Source organism: Hyperolius riggenbachi, chromosome 6 (assembly GCF_040937935.1).
Source record: "Hyperolius riggenbachi isolate aHypRig1 chromosome 6, aHypRig1.pri, whole genome shotgun sequence".
NCBI lineage: Eukaryota > Metazoa > Chordata > Amphibia > Anura > Hyperoliidae > Hyperolius > Hyperolius riggenbachi.
The window spans coordinates 253,303,232-253,322,518 of record NC_090651.1 but is presented as its reverse complement, the minus strand read 5'-3'; the positions used below and the strand labels follow the sequence as shown (position 1 = coordinate 253,322,518).

Genomic DNA, 19,287 nt, shown 5'->3' with positions numbered 1-19,287 from the left:
AAATGATCTGCAGGATCACTGTAATCACATGATGGCCAGGAGAGACACAGATGCTGCTCCAGGTCTGTTCTCTCCTCACTTAGGAGAGAACAGATTGTTGGGAACAACATAAAAAACATTTATACAAAAAAAATAATAAAAATATATATAAAAATATATATAAAATAAAAGTGACAAGTATATAATATTAAATAATTATAACATTCATAGTAATCCAATAATACATTTGTTGATCAAGAAACAAAAAATAATAGAACAAGAAAAATGTCTGCACAACCATAAGAAGATAAAATCCAGATTGCTTTATTGGTACATCCAACAGACAGACTGGTAGATTATGCATTTCAGACACAAAAGTCTTAGTTATGACCAAGGACCTGAAACACACCAGCTACCAGTCTGTCTGCTGGATGTACCAATAAGGCAATCTGGATTTTATCATCCTGCGGTGTGCTGTGGGCATTTTTCTTGTTCTGTGGAGGGATTGCCTGGCACTGCCGATATGTGAAGGAGGTACGTAGCGGTCTGCTTGTCCAGTTTAATAATTATAATACATGTATTCTGTCCTTTTAAAATACTTCGGTCAAAATGAAAAAAAAAATACCATACTAGTAGGTGGTTGTACCAGCCCACCACGCACAAGTTTTCTTCTGGGTCGCATTCACATGGGACGTTGCGTTTTAATGCAATGTTTAAGTCGCTGCATGTCTGCGTTTAGAGGTAACGCACTGTAAGCAGTGAGTTACCACAACGCCACAACATTTTTCAACGCGACTTTAACGTGGCACTGTGAACGGCCCATAGGATTAGCACTGCAGTGCGGTAAGCTGCGCTATAAGACTTTATAACGCAGCTCTGCAACGTGGCACTGTGAATGTGACCTTAAAAAAATGAAAAAAGCCCTACTAAGCTACTACTGCAAGCTGACAGTACTGTGTGCATACAGAACGCACACACCTAAGAAAATCTTTTCCGATTTAGCATAGTATACTGAAATCAAATTTTTTTACTAATAGTAGGATTGCTGATAGGCGTGTTATAGAGCAGAGAGTAAGGCCCCTTTCACACTTTATGCAGTCTGTTGCAGTGCAGTTGCACAACACGTTACTGCAGCGGTATGACCATATAGTGAGGCATACTTTCCAAAAAAAATATGGCTCACTTCTGGGCAGGGATGCTCATCCGGATTCCGGATATCCGGGTAACCCGGATATCTGAACTTTTTTACACTATCGGATTCGGATTCCTCCACCCTGGGTTCGATTCCTGGCCAATGTATGTGAGCTTGCTTTTGACATCCTACAAATCCCTGGAAGACAAGATCCATGAACAGTTAGGAGGAGGAGGAGTAGGGAGGAGGGTGTTTTTTTATCTTCTAAAACGTTTGGAAGCATTTTAAAGGGCACTTCCGGTTTCTCTATCCAGATATCCGAATAGGTCGGATATCCGCGGATAATGCGTCTGGATATCCGTGTTCACGCGGATATTTAAAAGGTCGAATTCGTATATCCGAACCGGATCCGGATATCTGAGTATCCGGATCCAGATCAATTCGGATTTTAAAAAGTACTATCCGAGCACCCCTGCTTCTGGTTGAAATGTGCATGATGCACAGTTACTCTTGCATTGTCATGATGGGACCCCCAGTACCACGCCACACCACGTTCAATGTTAGAGCCTCGTAGGACTATAACTACTCCTGCGATGGGACGCAGCACTTTTGTTCGACGCGACAGACTGCGATAAGGGTGACAGGGTCCTCTATATATGTCGTCACTGAAATCACAAGCCTACTTTTATTAGACTAAAGATTGCTAATTTTTTCTTATTTTAATTAATTGTTTTTTGTAAGTTTATGGATATATGTTTAGCGAATTGTTTGTGTCTATTTTCTTTCTCATATTTAATGTCTTTATTTTAGCAGTGACACACTTTTGTTTTTGTATGTAGGCCAAACAACCGAAGTGAAAAGTATTAATCCTCTGGCAATGCTGCCGGATAACTTGGAAAACTATTACCGTTACCAGGGCTCCCTCACCACACCACCCTGTACAGAGAATGTGCTGTGGACAGTGTTTGACTCCAAAGTTATCCTCTCTCAGAACCAGGTAAAGTTCCCACACTGAAAGAATCTACAGGAATATACAGGAACATAGAAGCTAGAGCCGGGACAAGGTCCTCCAGCACCCAAGGCTGAGATACCAAAGTGCGCCCTTCCATCCCTCCACCCCAGCATCACATACTGATTGCTCTTAGACTAAGAGGCACCCCAGGGCCCCCAACACCTTAATCTCTAGTTATCTGGCTTGTAGTCACTGCCATGTATCTCCTTTTCTTATTTCTTTCTGCTTCAAACACAATTAGGAATGACAGCTGAATGAACTGTGTGCCCCCTCCTACACTGTGCCCTGAGGCTGGAGCCTCTCCAGCCTATGCCTCGGCCCGGCCCTGAGCTAAAGAGGCACTTCATTAAAGGACTACTGAAGTGAGAGGGATATGGAGGCTGACAAATGTATTTCCTTTTAAACATCCAAATTGCCTGGTGTGTGGCATCCTGTTGATAATACATCAGTTGTGTCTGAACCACAAATCTTAAACAAGCATGTGGGAAATTCAGTCAAACTTTAGTTAAATATCTGATCTACATGCGTCTTTAGGGTCTATGGCAAAAAGTATTAGAAGCAGAGAATTAGCAGAGCAGTCAGGTAATCTGCATTGTTTAAAAGGAAATAATTATGTCAGTCTCCATACCTATCTCACTTCAGGTGTGCTTTAACTACTTTCGCCTTTTGGACGTTGCTATTACGTCCAAAAGGCTGCATCTGCACTGCTGCGTGTGGCCTAGCGCGATCGCGCACGCCCACGTGCTCCCGTTCCGCCGGTCATTAGCCCAGTAATCAATGAATGGGAACACAGTTCCCATTCATTGATCAAAGTCCCCGTTAAAAAGACCGATGGGCTTCTTTTAGAAGAAAAAAAGTTTCCCTTCACTTCCTGTAAGCGAGAGAGCTCGCTTACAGGACTAAAAAAAAATTCAGAAGAAAATGGTGAGCTTCTGAGAGGAACTGATGGCAAGGTAACTATGTAATGTTCATTTAAAGTTACCTCATGTGTTTATTTTAAATATTTTTACTCAGTACAGGTTCTCTTTAACTTTGACAAGGTTCCCAGTCCCTGCACTGGCCACACAGCCCCACAGCATGATAAAACCACCACCATATTTTACTGTTGGTAGCAGGTGTTTTTCTTGAAATGCTGTGTTGTTTTTCCTCCATGCATAGCGCCCCTTGTTATGCCCAAAAAACTCAATTTTAGTTTCATCAGTCCACAGCACCTTATACCAAAATGAAGCTGGCTTGTCCAAATGTACTTTAGCATACCTCAAGCGGCTCTGTTTGTGCTGTGGGCAGAGAAAAGTCTTCCTCTGCATACAGCATCTCCTTGTGTAAAGTGCGCCGAATGGTTGAACGATGCACAGTGACTCCATCTGCAGCAGGATGATGTAGGGTCTGTGTGTTGACTCTGACTGTTCTCACCATCTGTTGATTCTGTTTATCCGAGATTTTTCTTAGTCTGGCACTTCGAGCCTTAACTTGAACTGAGCCTGTGGTCTTCTATTTCCTCAATATGTCCTTAACTGTGGAAACAAACAGCTGAAAGCTCTGAGACAGCTTTCTGTATCCTTCTCCTAAACCATGATGGTAAACAATCTTTGTCTTCAAGTCATTTGAGACTTGTTTTGAGACCCCCATGTTGCTACTCTTCAGAGAAATTTAAAAGAGAAGGGAAATTTACAATTGACCCCCTTAAATACTCTTACTTATAATTTGATTCACCTGTGTATGTAGGTCAGGGGTCACTGAGCTTACCAAGTAAAATTGGAGTTCCAATAATTGGTTCTAAAGGTTTTGGAATCAATAAAATGACAACCGTGCCCAAATTTATGCACCTGCCAAATTTTATTTAAACAATTATTGCGCACTTTCTGTAAATGCAATAAACTTCATTTCACTTCTCAAATATCACCGTGTGTGTCTCCTATATGATATATTTAACTGACATTTTTTATCGTAACAACCAACGATTTATACAGGAAAATCATGACGATTAACAAGGTTGCCCAAACTTTCGCATCCCACTGTATCTCTGAAATGTTCTAACTTGAGTTGTTTGTAAGAAGGAGACTATCTGTAGTGGCATTCTTGTATGACAGGATGGGTTTGCTTGTTGTCTTAGACTCTTTTGGGCAATATAAAATACAATGATGATTCTCCCTTTGCAAAAATCCTTTATGTCCAACATACTCTTTTCCCTAAAGAAATGTGTTGCTAAGAAGTGTCTGTCACCTGAGGTAGTACCCTTATTTTTAAACATCATGTCCCAATGCTTTCCCCTCAAAAAATGTGTGTACCAACACCGAAGTTGTCCAACCAAATGCAATAACATTTGGGATGAACATCACCTCTCACTAAATAGTCTTCTGCTACTGGATCAGATCACCTATTTATCTCTACCAAACCAAGGCCGTAGCTGATTAATTATGGATTATTCTCAGTAGCCTTCAGTTACCTGCACATTATTTTATCACAGATTGGAGATGTTGATCTCTTATTCCCGCTCTGCTGGAAACATTCATATTTTCTCAGTGTTCAGCTGGATTATCTGGGTCTCTTCATATTCCCCTTTAGCTCTAAAAGTGCTACCACAGCCGCAAAATGCTGCAATAACACGGAAAAGTAGTACACTGTTACAAGCACTGTTTTTCACATAATCTGCAAAATATCTTCCTCTTGCTGTGTCTTCTACTAGTTATCTGCACAAGACTGAATTGTGATATGTATAAGTACCGTATATTTTGGAGTTATTATACAACTGTATCTCGTTACAATGTATATAATGTCTGTAAATAACCCTGAACATAACACACTTTGCAGATCAAGCTACTGGAAGGCACCCTCCTAGACTGGCACAATAAGACCTTGCGTAATGATTACCGTCACGCTCAGCCTCTAAATGACCGCGTGGTACTATCCTCCTTTGTTGTTAAAAAAGGTGAGTACAATTTATCATTGCATTTACCATGTTTTTTTGGTCCTTAAAGAGAAACTGTAACCAAGAACTTGAACTTTATCCCAAGCAGTAGCTAATACCCCATTTCCCGTGAGAAAGCTATTCCTTTTCACAAACGGATCATCAGGGGCTCTGTATGGCTGCTTTTGTGGTGAAACTCCTCCCACAGTGTGATGTCAGCACCTCACAGCTCTGAGGTCCTGACATCACACTGTGGAAGCGTTGTTACATTATGGGAAATAACAGCTGTTTCCAACTGCCAAAAAAGCAAGCAGCATCTCCTTCCAGTGACATCGCCTGCCAGCAGTAAAAAGGTCACCATGTGATAAATGTCTGAATGTAAATCAGAGAGGAAAGATTTTACAATGAACAATCACTTAATACATTATTTATACATAACTATTGTAAAAATTAAGCACTTTTTTATTACATTATTATCACTCTTCAAGACAATCCTAACCATAAGACACACCTAGGTTTAGAGGACAAAAAAAACGGAAAAAAATATACTAAATCTGGGTGCATCCTGTGCCATTCTGTTTTGTTACTTTGACAAAAGGGACCCCTCGGGGCCCCAGAATGGTTGTTGGTCTGCGAATGTACTACTGTCATGATTTATGAATAAAAAAGGCTTCATTCTAACTTCGAGCATGCAGACCCCTTGGATTATTTACATTTTACATCTCGCTATTACTGCAAGCATTGCTGATTCACATTCAATATCTATGTCATCTATAGTGAGAGGAGTGTCTTTTTACAGGAGTGTCTTTTTGGTATTCTAACTTCTGTGAGGAAATTCAGTTTCTTGAATAGAATTTTTAGTTTGAAAGGGAAATATTGTGTTGAATCCTTTAGGCGGGTGATTCAGTAGATCAGTGGTTCCCAACCCTTTTCGGCCCGGGGAACACTTTCTGACCAAATTTTTCTCCGGTGAACGCGCGGGGGGGGGGGGGGGGGGGCGGGGGCTGCGGCCCTTGGGTGTTTGCGCGACCTAGTGGTCAGTGCCGTGCGCAGCAGGCTAGGGGGGGGGGGGGGGGGGCTAGGGTGCGGCTGCATAGCTAGCATAGTTGCCCCAGTGTAGGGAGTTTAGTTGCCTCAGTATAGCTAGTATAGTGCCCCAGTATAGCCAGTATAGTGCTCCAGTATAGCCAGTATAGTGCCCCAGTATAGCCAGAATAGTGCCCCAGTATAGCCAGAATAGTGCCCCAGTATAGCCGGCATAGTGCCCCAGTATAGCCAGAATAGTGCCCCAGTATAGCCAGAATAGTGCCCCAGTATAGCCAGTATAGTGCCCCAGTATAGCCAGTTTAGTGCCCTAGTATAGTGCCCCAGTATAGCCAGTATAGTGCCCCAGTATAGCCAGAATAGTGCCCCCGTATAGCCAGAATAGTGCCCCAGGATAGCGCCCCAGTATAGTGCCCCAGGATATCTCGGCTCTGCCTGTTCAGTAAGCCAGCACCTATTCAGTAGGAGACCTTAGGCAAGTCTCCCTAACACTGCTACTGCCTATAGAGCGCGCCCTAGTGGCTGCAGCTCTGGCGCTTTGAGTCCGCCAGGAGAAAAGCACGATATAAGTGTTATTTGTCTTGTCTTGTCTTGTCTAGTATAGTGCCCCAGGATAGCCAGTATAGTGCCCCGGTATAGCCAGTATAGTGCCCCAGTATAGCCAGTATAGTGCCCCAGTATAGCCAGCATAGTGCCCCAGTATAGCCAGTATAGTGCCCCAGTATAGTGCCCCAGTATAGCCAGTATAGTGCCCCAGTATAGCCAGAATAGTGCCCCAGTATAGCCAGAATAGTGCCCCAGTATAGCCAGTATAGTGCCCCAGGATAGCTAGTATAGTGCCCCGGTATAGCCATTATGGGTAGGTGGTGCCCCCCGCTGTTATTACCTTAACAGCTGCCGCTCTCCCCTCTCCGGCGCGTGTGTTTATTCAAGCAGCGTATCTCCCGGCTGCTCTGTGTGATCCGGCAGGAAGCATGGCAGCGGCTTCCTGTAGCGGCGATATGTATCGCCGTTACTATGGTAACCGAGCCCTGCTTCCTGCGCATCACACACAGAGCAGCCGGGAGATACGCTGCTTGAATAAATACATGCGCTGGAGCAGGGCAGTTTCTAGGCTAAAATTCACCCAGGTCGAGGGTGTAAAAATTGCGCCCCCCCCCCCCCGACTCACGAATCCATAGTACGGACCAAGTATAGGTAATCAGGCATGGGGTGCCCCAGTATTGGTAGCCAGGCATAGGTGTCACCAGTATAGTTAACCAGCTGCAGGTGCCCCAGTATAGATAATAATAGAAAACATTTGTATAGCGCTTTTCTTCTGTCAGACTCAAAGCGCTCAAGAGCTGCAGCCACTGGGACGCGCTCAAGAGGCCACCCTGCAGTGTTAGGGAGTCTTGCCTTGAACTCCTTACTGAATAGGTACAGACCCTAGCCAGGATTCAAACCCTGGTCTCCCATGTTCAAGGCAGTGCCCTTAACCAGTACACTTTCCAGCCACTAGTGTAGGTTAGCCAAGTATAGGTGCAGCCAGTATAGGTAAGCTAGGTATAGGTGCCGACAATATAGGTAAGCTAGGTATAGGTGCCAACAATATAGGTAAGCTAGGTATAGGTGCCAACAATATAGGTAAGCTAGGTATAGGTGCCAACAATATAGGTAAGCTAGGTATAGGTGCAGCCAGTATAGGTTAGCTAGGTATAGGTTTAGCCAAGTATAGGTGGATAGCTGGGCACAGTGAGAGCCAAGTCTAAAGGTATCCATTACCAGTCCAGTACCATTCCAGAGTGAATCAATCGTTCCTGATCACCTTGGTAATCGACTGGAAGCAATCAGTCGTGCCTACACACACACACACACACACACACACACACACACACACACTCTGCCAGCAATACATCACACACACACGTGCGCACGCACACACACACACACACACACACACACACACACACACACACACACACACACACACACACACACACACACACACTGCCAGCAATACATCACACACACACACGCACTCTGCCAGCAATACATCACACACACACTCTGCGAGCAATACATCACAGACACACACACACACACACACTGCTAGCAATACATCACACACACATACGCACTCTGCCAGCAATACATCACACACACACTCTGCGAGCAATACATCACACACACACTCTGCGAGCAATACAAAACACACACACACACACACACACACACACACGCACGCACGCACGCACGCACACACACACACACACACCTCAGAAAGACACACATTCTTCCAGACTTCTCCCCCCTTAGCACACTTACACAAACAGGATAATGCAGGCATTTTGGCTGCTGCTGTGTTTGATGAAGGTTGGCTGAACACAGGTCTCTCTTCCAGCTGAAGGGGACACACAGGCAATGCTGGATGCTGCATAGATTCAGAAAGCCCGCGGGAGGAGGGGAAGCAGCCACATGCCTGTGTGATGGAGGCTGTCAGAGCAAGACAGCCTCCCAAAAAGTGTCCTCAGTGCAAGGAGGCTGTGGTCTCCTTGCCATAGACAATACATACAAAGCTGGGCTACAAAAACATGGCTGCAGCTGCTGATAGTAGCAGATTGCTCTCTAGTGACAGCTGCACAGATAGGAGTTACTGTGCAGTGTGCAGTCCTGTCATGTCGTAGAAGTCTGCCTGGGGGAGAGAGGCTAGAAGGACCTGGGGGGCGCCGCTGCTGTAGGGCTGGCATCAGAAATAGCACTATCGCTGGTAAGTGCTAGCCAGCCGCCCATATTGCGCTGATTATAGTTGTCGCCCTAGGCCACGCCCACAACCTCGGAACTCCTGTTTGATATTCAGCCCTGACTGCGCCCACGTCCCTCACAGCGCTCAGGGCTGTCGCACGCCTGGCACGCCCCTAGAAACGGGGCTGCGCTGGAGAGGGGAGAGCGGCCGCTGCTAAGGTAATAACAGCGGCGGCCGCGGGGATGGGCGGGAGTTGGAGAAGAGGACGGCACACCAGGCAACGTCCCGCGGCACACTAGTGGAACACTGGTTGAAAAACGCTGCAGTAGATAACCTATTTTATAATGTTTTTCTGGAGTTCACAGAGGCTCATTCATACTTAACGATACAGCTTTGGGTAAAATAAGAGACTACTGCCATTCATTTTTAAGTCAGGATCTCTATGAGTGTGGCAACCATTACACGCCAGTGTCCTGTAATTCCTATAAAAGCTAAGTTAAAGTATACCCAAGGCAAAATGTGACAAGATGAGATAAAAATGTACAAAACATTAATAACCAGGCTGTTTTATCTTTTTTTTATTTTGTTGCCTGAGGCATGCATGTGACAGCTTCTGTCTTGTCTGTGCCTTGTCGGGACCACAGTAAAGCTCATTGATAAGCAAATTACAGTCATGAAAATTTTCCTGGCAGAATACAACTTGAGGGAATGGGATAGATAGTTAACGTATTTTAACTCTGGAATACTTAATAGACTGCCACTGAGCAGAGACAATAAAACATTCAATCTACTTTTTCAATGTTTAAATATAAAATAAAACCTTGGGATATCTAAAAGGTCATTTAGGAGGATAAATATAATTATCTCATCAGTTTATTTTCACCTCTGGTTCACTTTAAGCTACTTAGAGTCACAGTATGGATAGCAGCTATAATGGTAACACTTTCAAGAATGCTTCTTTTTCCTCTGCATTCTACCATGAGAACAGCATTAATTTATATTAATTAGCAAGAAGGTTTGATGGGAAGCTGAAGTTGTGGAGCCTAAAATGGAGATTTGCAATGGCTAATAAGGCTCCGAAGCTGCTGATCAATGAACTGGCAGCTGATTAATTCTTCTGCTAATTGATAATTCCTCAATCTGATTGCCCTTGCCAAGTTCTGGTATAGTTCCTGCAAACTCCAGTCCAGTCAAATCCACAATTTGCATTTTAGTTGATTTTTTTTAATCCCGGCTATTCCAGTTGGCATTTTGCTGTTAGATGTTGGTATGTGCCTCAGCTCTTTTTCACTGTGATTATGTTTTTATCTTCCCAGGAGATATTTGCCAACTTGATCTCAATACTAAACTGGACAAGCTTGTGCGTGAAATTGACGATGTGAAGAGAACTGTGCCAAAAGCAACTGGAAAAGGTCGATCAGGCAAGAAAGATTTTTGCTTTCGCGGAACTCTGGGCACACTTAAAAAGCAAAATATCCATATTTACATCTTGCATAGCAGTGTGAGCACAGGCAGTTCCCACATGTGTTGACAACCCTCATACAGCCACTGAAAGTGATCCTCTTCAAGGATCAGTGCCACAGTCTGTGATTCTGACCATAGGATGTTTCATTTTGGTCCAGTCCCCAGAAGTGGAGCTTGCAATAGCTACTTCTGGCCTCAGCCTATTCATTCTCCATAGGAAATAGGCTAGTAGCTTAAAGGGAAGGTTCAGGGAGGGTGGGTAAAAAATAAAAATCAATTTCCACTTACCTGGGGCTTCCTCCAGCCCGTGGCAGGCAGGAGGTGCCCTCGCCGCCGCTCCGCAGGCTCCCGGTGGTCTCCGGTGGCCGACCCGACCTGGCCAGGCCGGCTGCCAGGTCGGGCTCTTCTGCGCTCCAAGGCCCGGAACTTCTGCGTCCCACACCGGCGCGCTGACGTCATCGGACGTCCGCCTGGCTGTGCTGCGCAGGCTATAATCATACATAAATATGAATGAAGCTATGACAGGGGAGATAAAGCAACTAGTAAATGTATTAATGCACATAAATTAGGTTTAAATCCCACCGTGTGTTAAGGCCACTAGGGGTGCGAGTACCCAATCTGTGAATCCAGTAGGCCTCACGTCTAAGTAATAGCTTATAAGTATCACCCCCTCTAATAGGTGAGGTTACTCGTTCTACCCTCTGGAAGATGAACGAAGACAAATTACCATCATGTATATGTTCAAAATGTTTGAAGACTGCCGATTTACGAAAAGTTTTCCAGTTGGTACCACAGTAGTGTTCCGCTACACGTTCTCTTAATTTACGAGTTGTACAACCCACATATTGGATTTGGCAGGATGTACAGGAAATAACATAAATGGTATGTTTGGTATTACAGTTAACATACTGTTTAATGGGGAAATGTTAATTAGATGAGAAGGAAAAGATCGAGTTGCCACGTTTGTGGCAATGACAATAGTTGCAAGTTGAGAAGCCACAGGGGTAGGAACCAGTAGTAGCAAGCCAAGTGCGGGTACGGATCGAAGGCAGAGACCGGAAAAGACTGGGAGAAAGGATCGATCCCAGGGTACGTGCCCTTCTGGCTGAGAAACGGCGCCCCCTTTCTAGGATATCCTTAAGTTTATGATCTGAATGCAGCACTGGAAGATACTTTTTAACGATGCTAATGATTTTAATATACTCCAGGCTATACTCGGTGACAAAAGTCACATTGTCACACCCAGTCTTCTCCCAATCTCTAATGTTTAAAAGTTCAGATCGTGGTTTCCTAGTCCCCCTGAGGCGTCCCAACTGCAACTGTTTATGTGTGTACCCTCTCTGTCTCAATCTTTCCTCTACTCTTTTACATTCCTGCTCCAACATTCGAGGGTCGGAGCAGTTTCGAGCAGCTCTAGTGTATTCTCCTGTAGGAATCGCATTAATGGTGTTTCTAGGTCTGACAAGAATTAGCAAGAAGGATGGAGTTGCCTGAAGTGGGTTTACGATAAGTACATGTGGAAACTGTATGAGACAAAGAATCTCCAGACAAGGTCAGGTCCAAGTAATCAATTTTGCTGTCATTTGAGTTCATGGTGAACTTCAAATTGAGATCATTAGAGTTGACATAACTCAAAAAGTCTCCTAGAAGGCCTGGAGGACCCCCCCCAACACCAACAACAAATCATCAATAAACCTCCCATACCAAATGATATGGGAGGCAAAGGGGGTGTCATCTCCAAAAATGCGGAGCTCCTCCCACCAACCCATATAAAGGTTGGCAAGGGAGGGGGAAAATTTAGCCCCATAGAAGCTCCGCACCTCTGGAGATAAAACCCTGAATCAAACATAAAATAGTTGTGTGTGAGGAGGTACTCCACGGCCCTCAAAAGGAAGGTCCGCAAAGAGGCATCAAAAGACGAATACTTATTGAGATGAAACTCAATGGCCTCTGCTGCCAACCCGTGTGGGATGGAGGAGTACAAAGAAGCGACATCCAAAGTCACCCATGTAAATCCACCATCCCACACGAAACTACTAAGACTAGAAAGGACATGGCGGGTATCCTGTAGATACCCAGGAAGTCTGGAGACAAGGGGCTGGAGATGTGCACCGACCCACTCGCCCAGGCGCTCCCCCACAGAGCCGATGCCAGCAACTATCGGCCGGCCCCGTGGGGGGAGCATCGGGCTTGTGAATCTTGGGGAGATGATGGAAGACAGGCACGACGGGATGTGAAGGGCACAAATATTCAGCTAACCGTCTAGTGAGAACACCCACATGCTGCCAGAACTCCAAAAGCTCCCGAAGATCACCAAGGAAAACCTGAGTAGGATCCTGAAGTAAGGGCCGATACACATCCGTGTCCCGAAGCTGCCTAAGGGCCTCAGTCTGGTGATCTGGAGCGTCAAGGACAACGACCGAACCCCCCTTGTCGGCCGAGCGTATAACTATCTCTGTATTGCATTGTAAATAATTCAATGCCTGTCGCTCGGAGACCGAGAGGACAACGACCGAACCCCCCTTGTCAGCCGAGCGTATAACTATCTCTGTATTGGATTGTAAAGAATTCAATGCCTGACGCTCGGAGACCGAGAGGTCGGACGGAGCCCTGGACGTCCTAGACAAAGTTGTTAATTCTCTCTCGACAAGATCCTGAAAAGTGTCAATCTCAGTGGACCTAGCATTAATTTGATAAAAAGAAGGGTTAGAAACCCTAATACAGTAAGTAGTAGAAATCTGACATTACCGACAGGTTTTGGGCTAGTCAATCTCTCCCTAGGGGATTCTCAGCATGGTCTTTATTCTTTATAAAGACACTCCCTGAAAAAGATTTATACAAAGATGCTGGCCAGCCTCCCTGCTCACCGTACACTTTTTTGGCAGATGGATGGAGCAACTGCCATTCACTAAGTGCATTTTGAAAATGAAGAAATCCTTGTGAAAGCCCTATGAGGAGATGGGCTAGTCCGAAACCTGTCGGTTCTGTCAAATTTCTACTACTTACAGCAACATAGGAGCAAAGTAATTTATGGCTCATTTTACTCTGAAAGAAACATACTTCTTAATTAAATATGTTTACATATATTTAAAATGTTATGATTTTCACGGCAGAGGTCCTTTAAGCAACCCCTAAAGAAGACTTTTGAAATACTCTCCATCTTTCTTGATTTGCTGGGATTCTAGTATTAGGTTTTCACTGCTATTTCCTGTACTAATGGTTAGGCACTTGTCATTATTACTAATTAAGTTTGTTTGCCTTTTATGTTGGAATATACATGGGTAAAACTAGATTTTAGTGAGATGTAATAAGCTTATTTTTTGCATCTTTAGACCTTATTGGGTGTGAGCTTAAGGATAGTATGGTTTCTTTTTAGTTAGTCATTTTTAATAAATGTGTTTAACTTTGCCCATTTTATTATGGGTTTTCTTTGAGGTAACAACAATGGATATTGCTTCAGTTTTAGGCAAATTGTTTTCTTTCAAAAACGTACTTTCTTGTATTAAAGTGTATATCAGTTTACAGTGTACCTCAATGCATCATTCACTATGTTTTTCTTCATCCTTATAGGTGCGTCTTCTGTGCCAACTTATCCTTCCTTTTTCTTCTCCATTAAGCAACCAGCATCTTATGTTGAGGTCCATCTCTCAAAACCTCTGCAGCTGACACAGTTCACACTCTGTGCGTGGGTAAGAACCAAACCTCTAGGCAACCAGAAAGTTTTCTCCTACTCCACCACAGAAAATGATAATGAACTGGTCATGAGTGTGGGGTCTAATGTAAAACTGTGGGTGGGAGGGATATTGGTTGACTTTGATATCCATCACACATCAGAGGACTGGGTACATTACTGTCTGCGTTGGGATTCAGCCACAGGAAGTACAGATTTGTTTGTAAGTGGTCTGCAAGGCAAAGGGAAGATAGTCCAGAAAGGGTACACTGTGAAACCTGGCGGAGTGGCTCTTCTGGGAAAAGATCGTTTTGATCTGCTAGGAATATTTAACAGCAGTTTCCGTGGGCGACTGTCTCATCTTCATCTCTGGAGCTCCCTACTCCACCCTCAAGAGATAATGTCAGTAAGCAAGTGTGAAACTTCAGTTCTTAAAGGAGATATTATAACTTGGGGAGAAACCACCATGACAGTGTCGGGAGGGGTTATGTTGGAGCAAGATCAAAGTTGTTGGTAAATTAATATGTTATAAGTATATAAACTTACAAAGGATTATTTTTTTCTGAACAGTTTCTCTGTTAAAGGACCAATTTAGTGCAAAATTGTAAAAAAAAAAATTAAAATACATGTGTAGGCATAGATGTATGAGGTGTACGTTTGGCCCAGAGTAAAATGCACTATATATTACTTTTTTCTTCCCGTTCCATTGTCACTTACAGAATGCATTAAAATTATGACACAGCTGACATGTTTTGGACTAGTCCATCTTCTCATGGGTAATTCTCAACATTTTCTTTATTTTCAAAAGCATCTCCCAAATACCAGAAGCTTAGTACAACTACCAAAACAGTGTGCAGCAAGTAGGGAAGCTGGCAGGCAAATTTGTAAAGATCATTGCCAAGAAGTGTATTTGTAATAAAAAAAATTTTTTTTACCATTACCCTATGAGGAGAAGGACTAGTCCAAAGCGTGTCAGATTTTTACTATCTACCTTAAGGGACAGTGACAGAAAAAAAAAGTAATGTATAGGGCTTTTAAATGTTACAGTTGCTTGCAACAGAGGTCTTTTAATAAGGCTGGTGGGGGAAGGAGCCCTTTTCAGGTAATAGGTGTTTTACCCACGTGTTTGCAATTCCCTTTTTCTCCTGAGTTTTCTCCTAGGGAGATAATTTTTCATCATTTTGAAATAACTTTTTTGCACTTTGCAATGTAAAAAAGTACCAAAAAGTAGTGAAAAAGTACTGTCAAAATTTTTTTGAGTATTTGTTTGCTCGCTGGTGGTGTAAAATGCAAAGTTGTAAAAATATCACCTGTAGGAAAACTCAGGTGAAAAAGTGAATTGCATATGGGCCCCTGTGTTTTTACTCTGCAGAGGGGAGAAGAAGTGGAAAAGTGTGAGGGGGGCATAATATGGGGTGAGAGGTGCCTGCAATTATACTTCTGCTGGGAGATGCGAGCCACTGAAGCTAACCCCTTAAAAGATTGTTCAATATTAAAGTGAACCAGAGATGAAGCACCCTCATGTATTTTACCATATATATCAGTGGGAACATTAGAGAAAACACCTACCCTGCTCTCTGTTTCATTCTTCACCGCTCAGCCTGCTTCTAATCAGCCGTGATAAAATCTCTGACTGAGCATTTCATAAAAGACATCAGAGAAGACAGACTCCGCTATAGTGATTCCTGAGCAAAGCCAGACTGGATGCTCAGTCGAGGATTTTATCAGGGCTGATTAGAAGCATGCTGAGCAGTGAAGAATGAAACAGAGAGCAGGGTAGGTGTTTTCTCTAATGTTCCCACTTATATACTGTATATACTCGTGTATAAGCCTAATTTTTCAGAATTAAAAATGTACTGAAAAGTGAACCCCTCGCCTTATATGCGGGTCAATGGAGCAGAACAGATGGTAGAGCAGGTTTTGTTAATGGAAATGTAAGGATTTTGCACTAGTGATCCTGCTCTTGCCAGCTGGCTCCCTGCTTTGTCTGTGTCCCTCCATCCCCTGCAACATAGTGTGCAGAGTGTAATGCTCAAGACTACCTCTGTCCCCTGGCTTGTGGAGCGGAGGGTGCAAGCAACATTGCCAACTGTGAAATTATTGGGCATTCTTCCTGTGTGGCAATCACTGTGTCTCATATCTATGATGCCATCTAGTGGCTTCTTGACACACAGCTGTATGATCCTGGGGCATATCTGACTATGGGGTGGGGGGCTGACATGTACTGGGGGAACATCTGGCTACTGTGGAGGGTGCTATACTGGGGAAGGGGCTTATACACGAGTCAATCACTTTTCCTGGTTTTTGAGGGAAAAGTGGGTACCTTGGCTTATAAACGGGTCGTCTTATGTGCAAGTATATACGGTATATGGTAAAATACATGAGGGTGCTTTGTCTCTGGTTCGGTTTAAGCTTTAGGGTTGTCAAATAATCTCAAACTCGTTACTTAGTACTAACACATGTAGTACTAGCTGCTCACACAAAAATCAGACCTAGTTCCTTCTTTTGGCTTAACCACTCTCAAATCCAATCCCATTATCCCAGTTAGTTTTTTTCAGTAAAAATATCCCTCTTTGAGGGCATCACCAGTGCCAAATGACTTTATGCAGCACCTCAAAATGTTTTGGCATCATGACTTATGTCTGTCACTGGACATTCATAATGCTTTACTCAATGGACCCTCTTGTCCATATAAACCCCAGTCCAGCATGATGGTATTCTGAGTTCACATACTATAACAGTCATCATGTTTGTTATGCAGTTTTATGCTGTAGAATGTTTTTAGAAAGTTTGCTTTGTCAGTATCAAATGCCGATAACATTTTTATGACAATTTTACTGTCTGTAATATCCTCAAACTTGGTGCAATTTTATTCTTGCAACTCTGGTATATTTGAGCAAATTATAATAATAAAACACAGTATTTTCTCTGAAATTGTCTCATTCTTTATGAAAAATACTGAAAATATTCTCATTGTCTGGCTAATTAAGGTGAACAAAATACAAAAATGAAAATACCTACCTAATGATTTATTTTCCTTTCCTAGTGGAGTCCTTGACAAAAACACATGGTTTGTGTCCTGTGAAAAGGATTTTCATAACTTCTATTGAGAATTCCCCAATAAAAGCCCGTACACTCACCAGATAAAAGATGAAGTGGACAATAATGACTGCCTCTGACGAAAATCCAGCATGTGTACAGTAGCCCCAATGGCCCCCGCCTGCTCGATCAGTGATTCGTTCCTGTGGATCACTATGGCCCAGCAATGGCCGATAGCATTGTTCTCCCTACTTACCCTGCCCACCATGCAACTTCACTCCTGTAACACTCAGCCCCCCTTCATAGAACAGAACACCCGCTCACTTGCAAGTGAAAGATGCATTTTTGCAGCCTTGGCCCTGCAATGTTGCCAAAGGGATTGGATCCCGATCCTCATAGGGGAACATAGATTGTGCTTGTGTACCAGGCCCCAACATGAGATCCCTGTGCTGCCATGGACTACAAAGCAAAACTATCTTAAGGTCAGCATTTTAATTTTCTTATTTCCTGGTGTTGTCCATGGCAGCATAAAATGAGAACTAGCTAGCTGAACAAAAGAAAGGAAGGGAAATTTACAGAAGAAAAATAACAAGTCTGTAATTTAATGCAATGTTCCATTAAGTAGCAGAACTAGATGCTAACAGGTCTTTTTCTTACTGAAGTTCAATACTGGCAGACATCCTGGTTCTATTCTACAGTGGGAGATAAAGATATTAGGCAAAACAAAATTAACAGTTGGAGGATCCAGTTTTTCATTTATAAGCTCTTGGGTTAATTTTGACCAGCCATGACGCAATGGTTCAAATATGCACTTTTGCAGTACCATTTGGGAACTACAACTAGTCAATCAATAGAACCTAAATTTTGAGCATAAGCTTTGAGTCATCTAGCAACAGTGTCACACTGTCCCCAGTACAGCGCCGCTGCAGATCACATCACTGTACTAAGCTAATAGATGGCGGTGTCGCTGTCTAACAGTCCGGAGACTGAAGGCGATGCGGAGCTCCGCCCCCCAAGCAGGAGATGCGCACGCAGCCTGCGCGCGATCTCCTGCAAACTGCAGCCCCGGGAATTGGCGATAGGCGGTCCTGGGGCTACCGCCGCGGCCACGCCCATGGGCGTGGAGCGGTCATTATGTAGTTAAAGGGGTTCTCCGGTACCTGTCAAAAAGCAAAAACTGACACTTACCTGGGGCTTCACTCATCCCTCTGCAGCTGTAATGTTCCGCGCCTTCCTCCCCGCCGCCGGTAATCTGCTAATTATTCGTCTAACTAGACAAATAGAACTGCGGCTGCGCGGCCGTAGCCACACGCGTGACTATTCCCGTGCGTCATCAGGAGCTTACTGTGCAGGCGCAGTACGAAGTTTTCTGTACTGCACCTGCACAGTAAGCTCCCGATGACGCGCGCGTGAACGAGCACACGCGTGGCTACAGCCGCGCAGCTGCAATTCTATTTGTCTAGTTAGACGAATAATTACCAGATTACAGGGAATGGAGCATTGGAAGAGGACGGCGCAGGACATTACAGCTGCAGAGGGCCGATAGAAGCCCCAGGTAAGTGTCAGTTTAAGCTTTTTGACAGGTACCGGAGAACCCCTTTAACTCTTTTGGGCATGGAGTTCACTAGAGCTTCCCAGCCTGACACTGTAATCCTCTTCCATTCCTCCATGACAACATCACAAAGCTGGTGGATGATAGGTACCTTGCGCTTCTGCACCTTTTGTTTGAGGATGCCCCACAGATACTCAATAGCGTTTAGGTCTGGAGACATTTCCATCAACTTCAACCTCAGTTTATTTAGCAAGGCAGTGGTCATCCTGGAGGTGTGCTTGGGGTTGTTATAATGTTGGAATAATGCTCTGTGGCCCAGTTTTCAAAGGTAGGTGATTATGCTCTTCTCCAGTATGTCGCAGTACATGTTGACATTCATGGTTCCCTCACTGAACTGTAGCTTCCCAGTCCTGGCCGCACTCATGCAGCTGCAAACCATGATGCTCCGACCGCTATGCTTGTACTCCTCACCTGCTTGTCGACACATGTCCTTCACACCATCTGAACCAAATAGGTTTATATTGGACTCATTAGACCACAGGACATGGTTCCAGTAAACCATGTCCTTAGTCTGCTTATCTTCAGCAAAATGTTTGTGTTTTTTTTTTTTTTTTTTTTGTGTGTGTGTGTATCATCTTTAGAAGAGGCTTCCTTCTGCAATGACAGCCATGTAAACCAATTTGATGCAGTGTGCGGCTTATGGTCTGAACAGTGACAGGTTGACTCCCCCTACCCCTTCATCCTTTGCAGCAACGATGCCAG

General features: G+C 43.9%; 1 protein-coding gene across 1 annotated transcript in view; it reads left to right on the top strand.

Moving 5' to 3' along the window:
• Positions 1–16,868, top strand: part of CA6 (carbonic anhydrase 6) — a 68,143-nt gene extending 51,275 nt beyond the window's left edge. The window contains exons 6-9 of the mRNA XM_068240701.1: positions 1,951–2,108; positions 4,935–5,052; positions 10,117–10,221; positions 13,835–16,868. Of these exons, the coding sequence (XP_068096802.1) occupies positions 1,951–2,108; positions 4,935–5,052; positions 10,117–10,221; positions 13,835–14,451 (998 nt within the window). The 3' untranslated portion in view covers positions 14,452–16,868. The remainder of the gene's footprint in view (positions 1–1,950; positions 2,109–4,934; positions 5,053–10,116; positions 10,222–13,834) is intronic.
• The last annotated feature ends 2,419 nt before the right edge of the window (positions 16,869–19,287 follow it).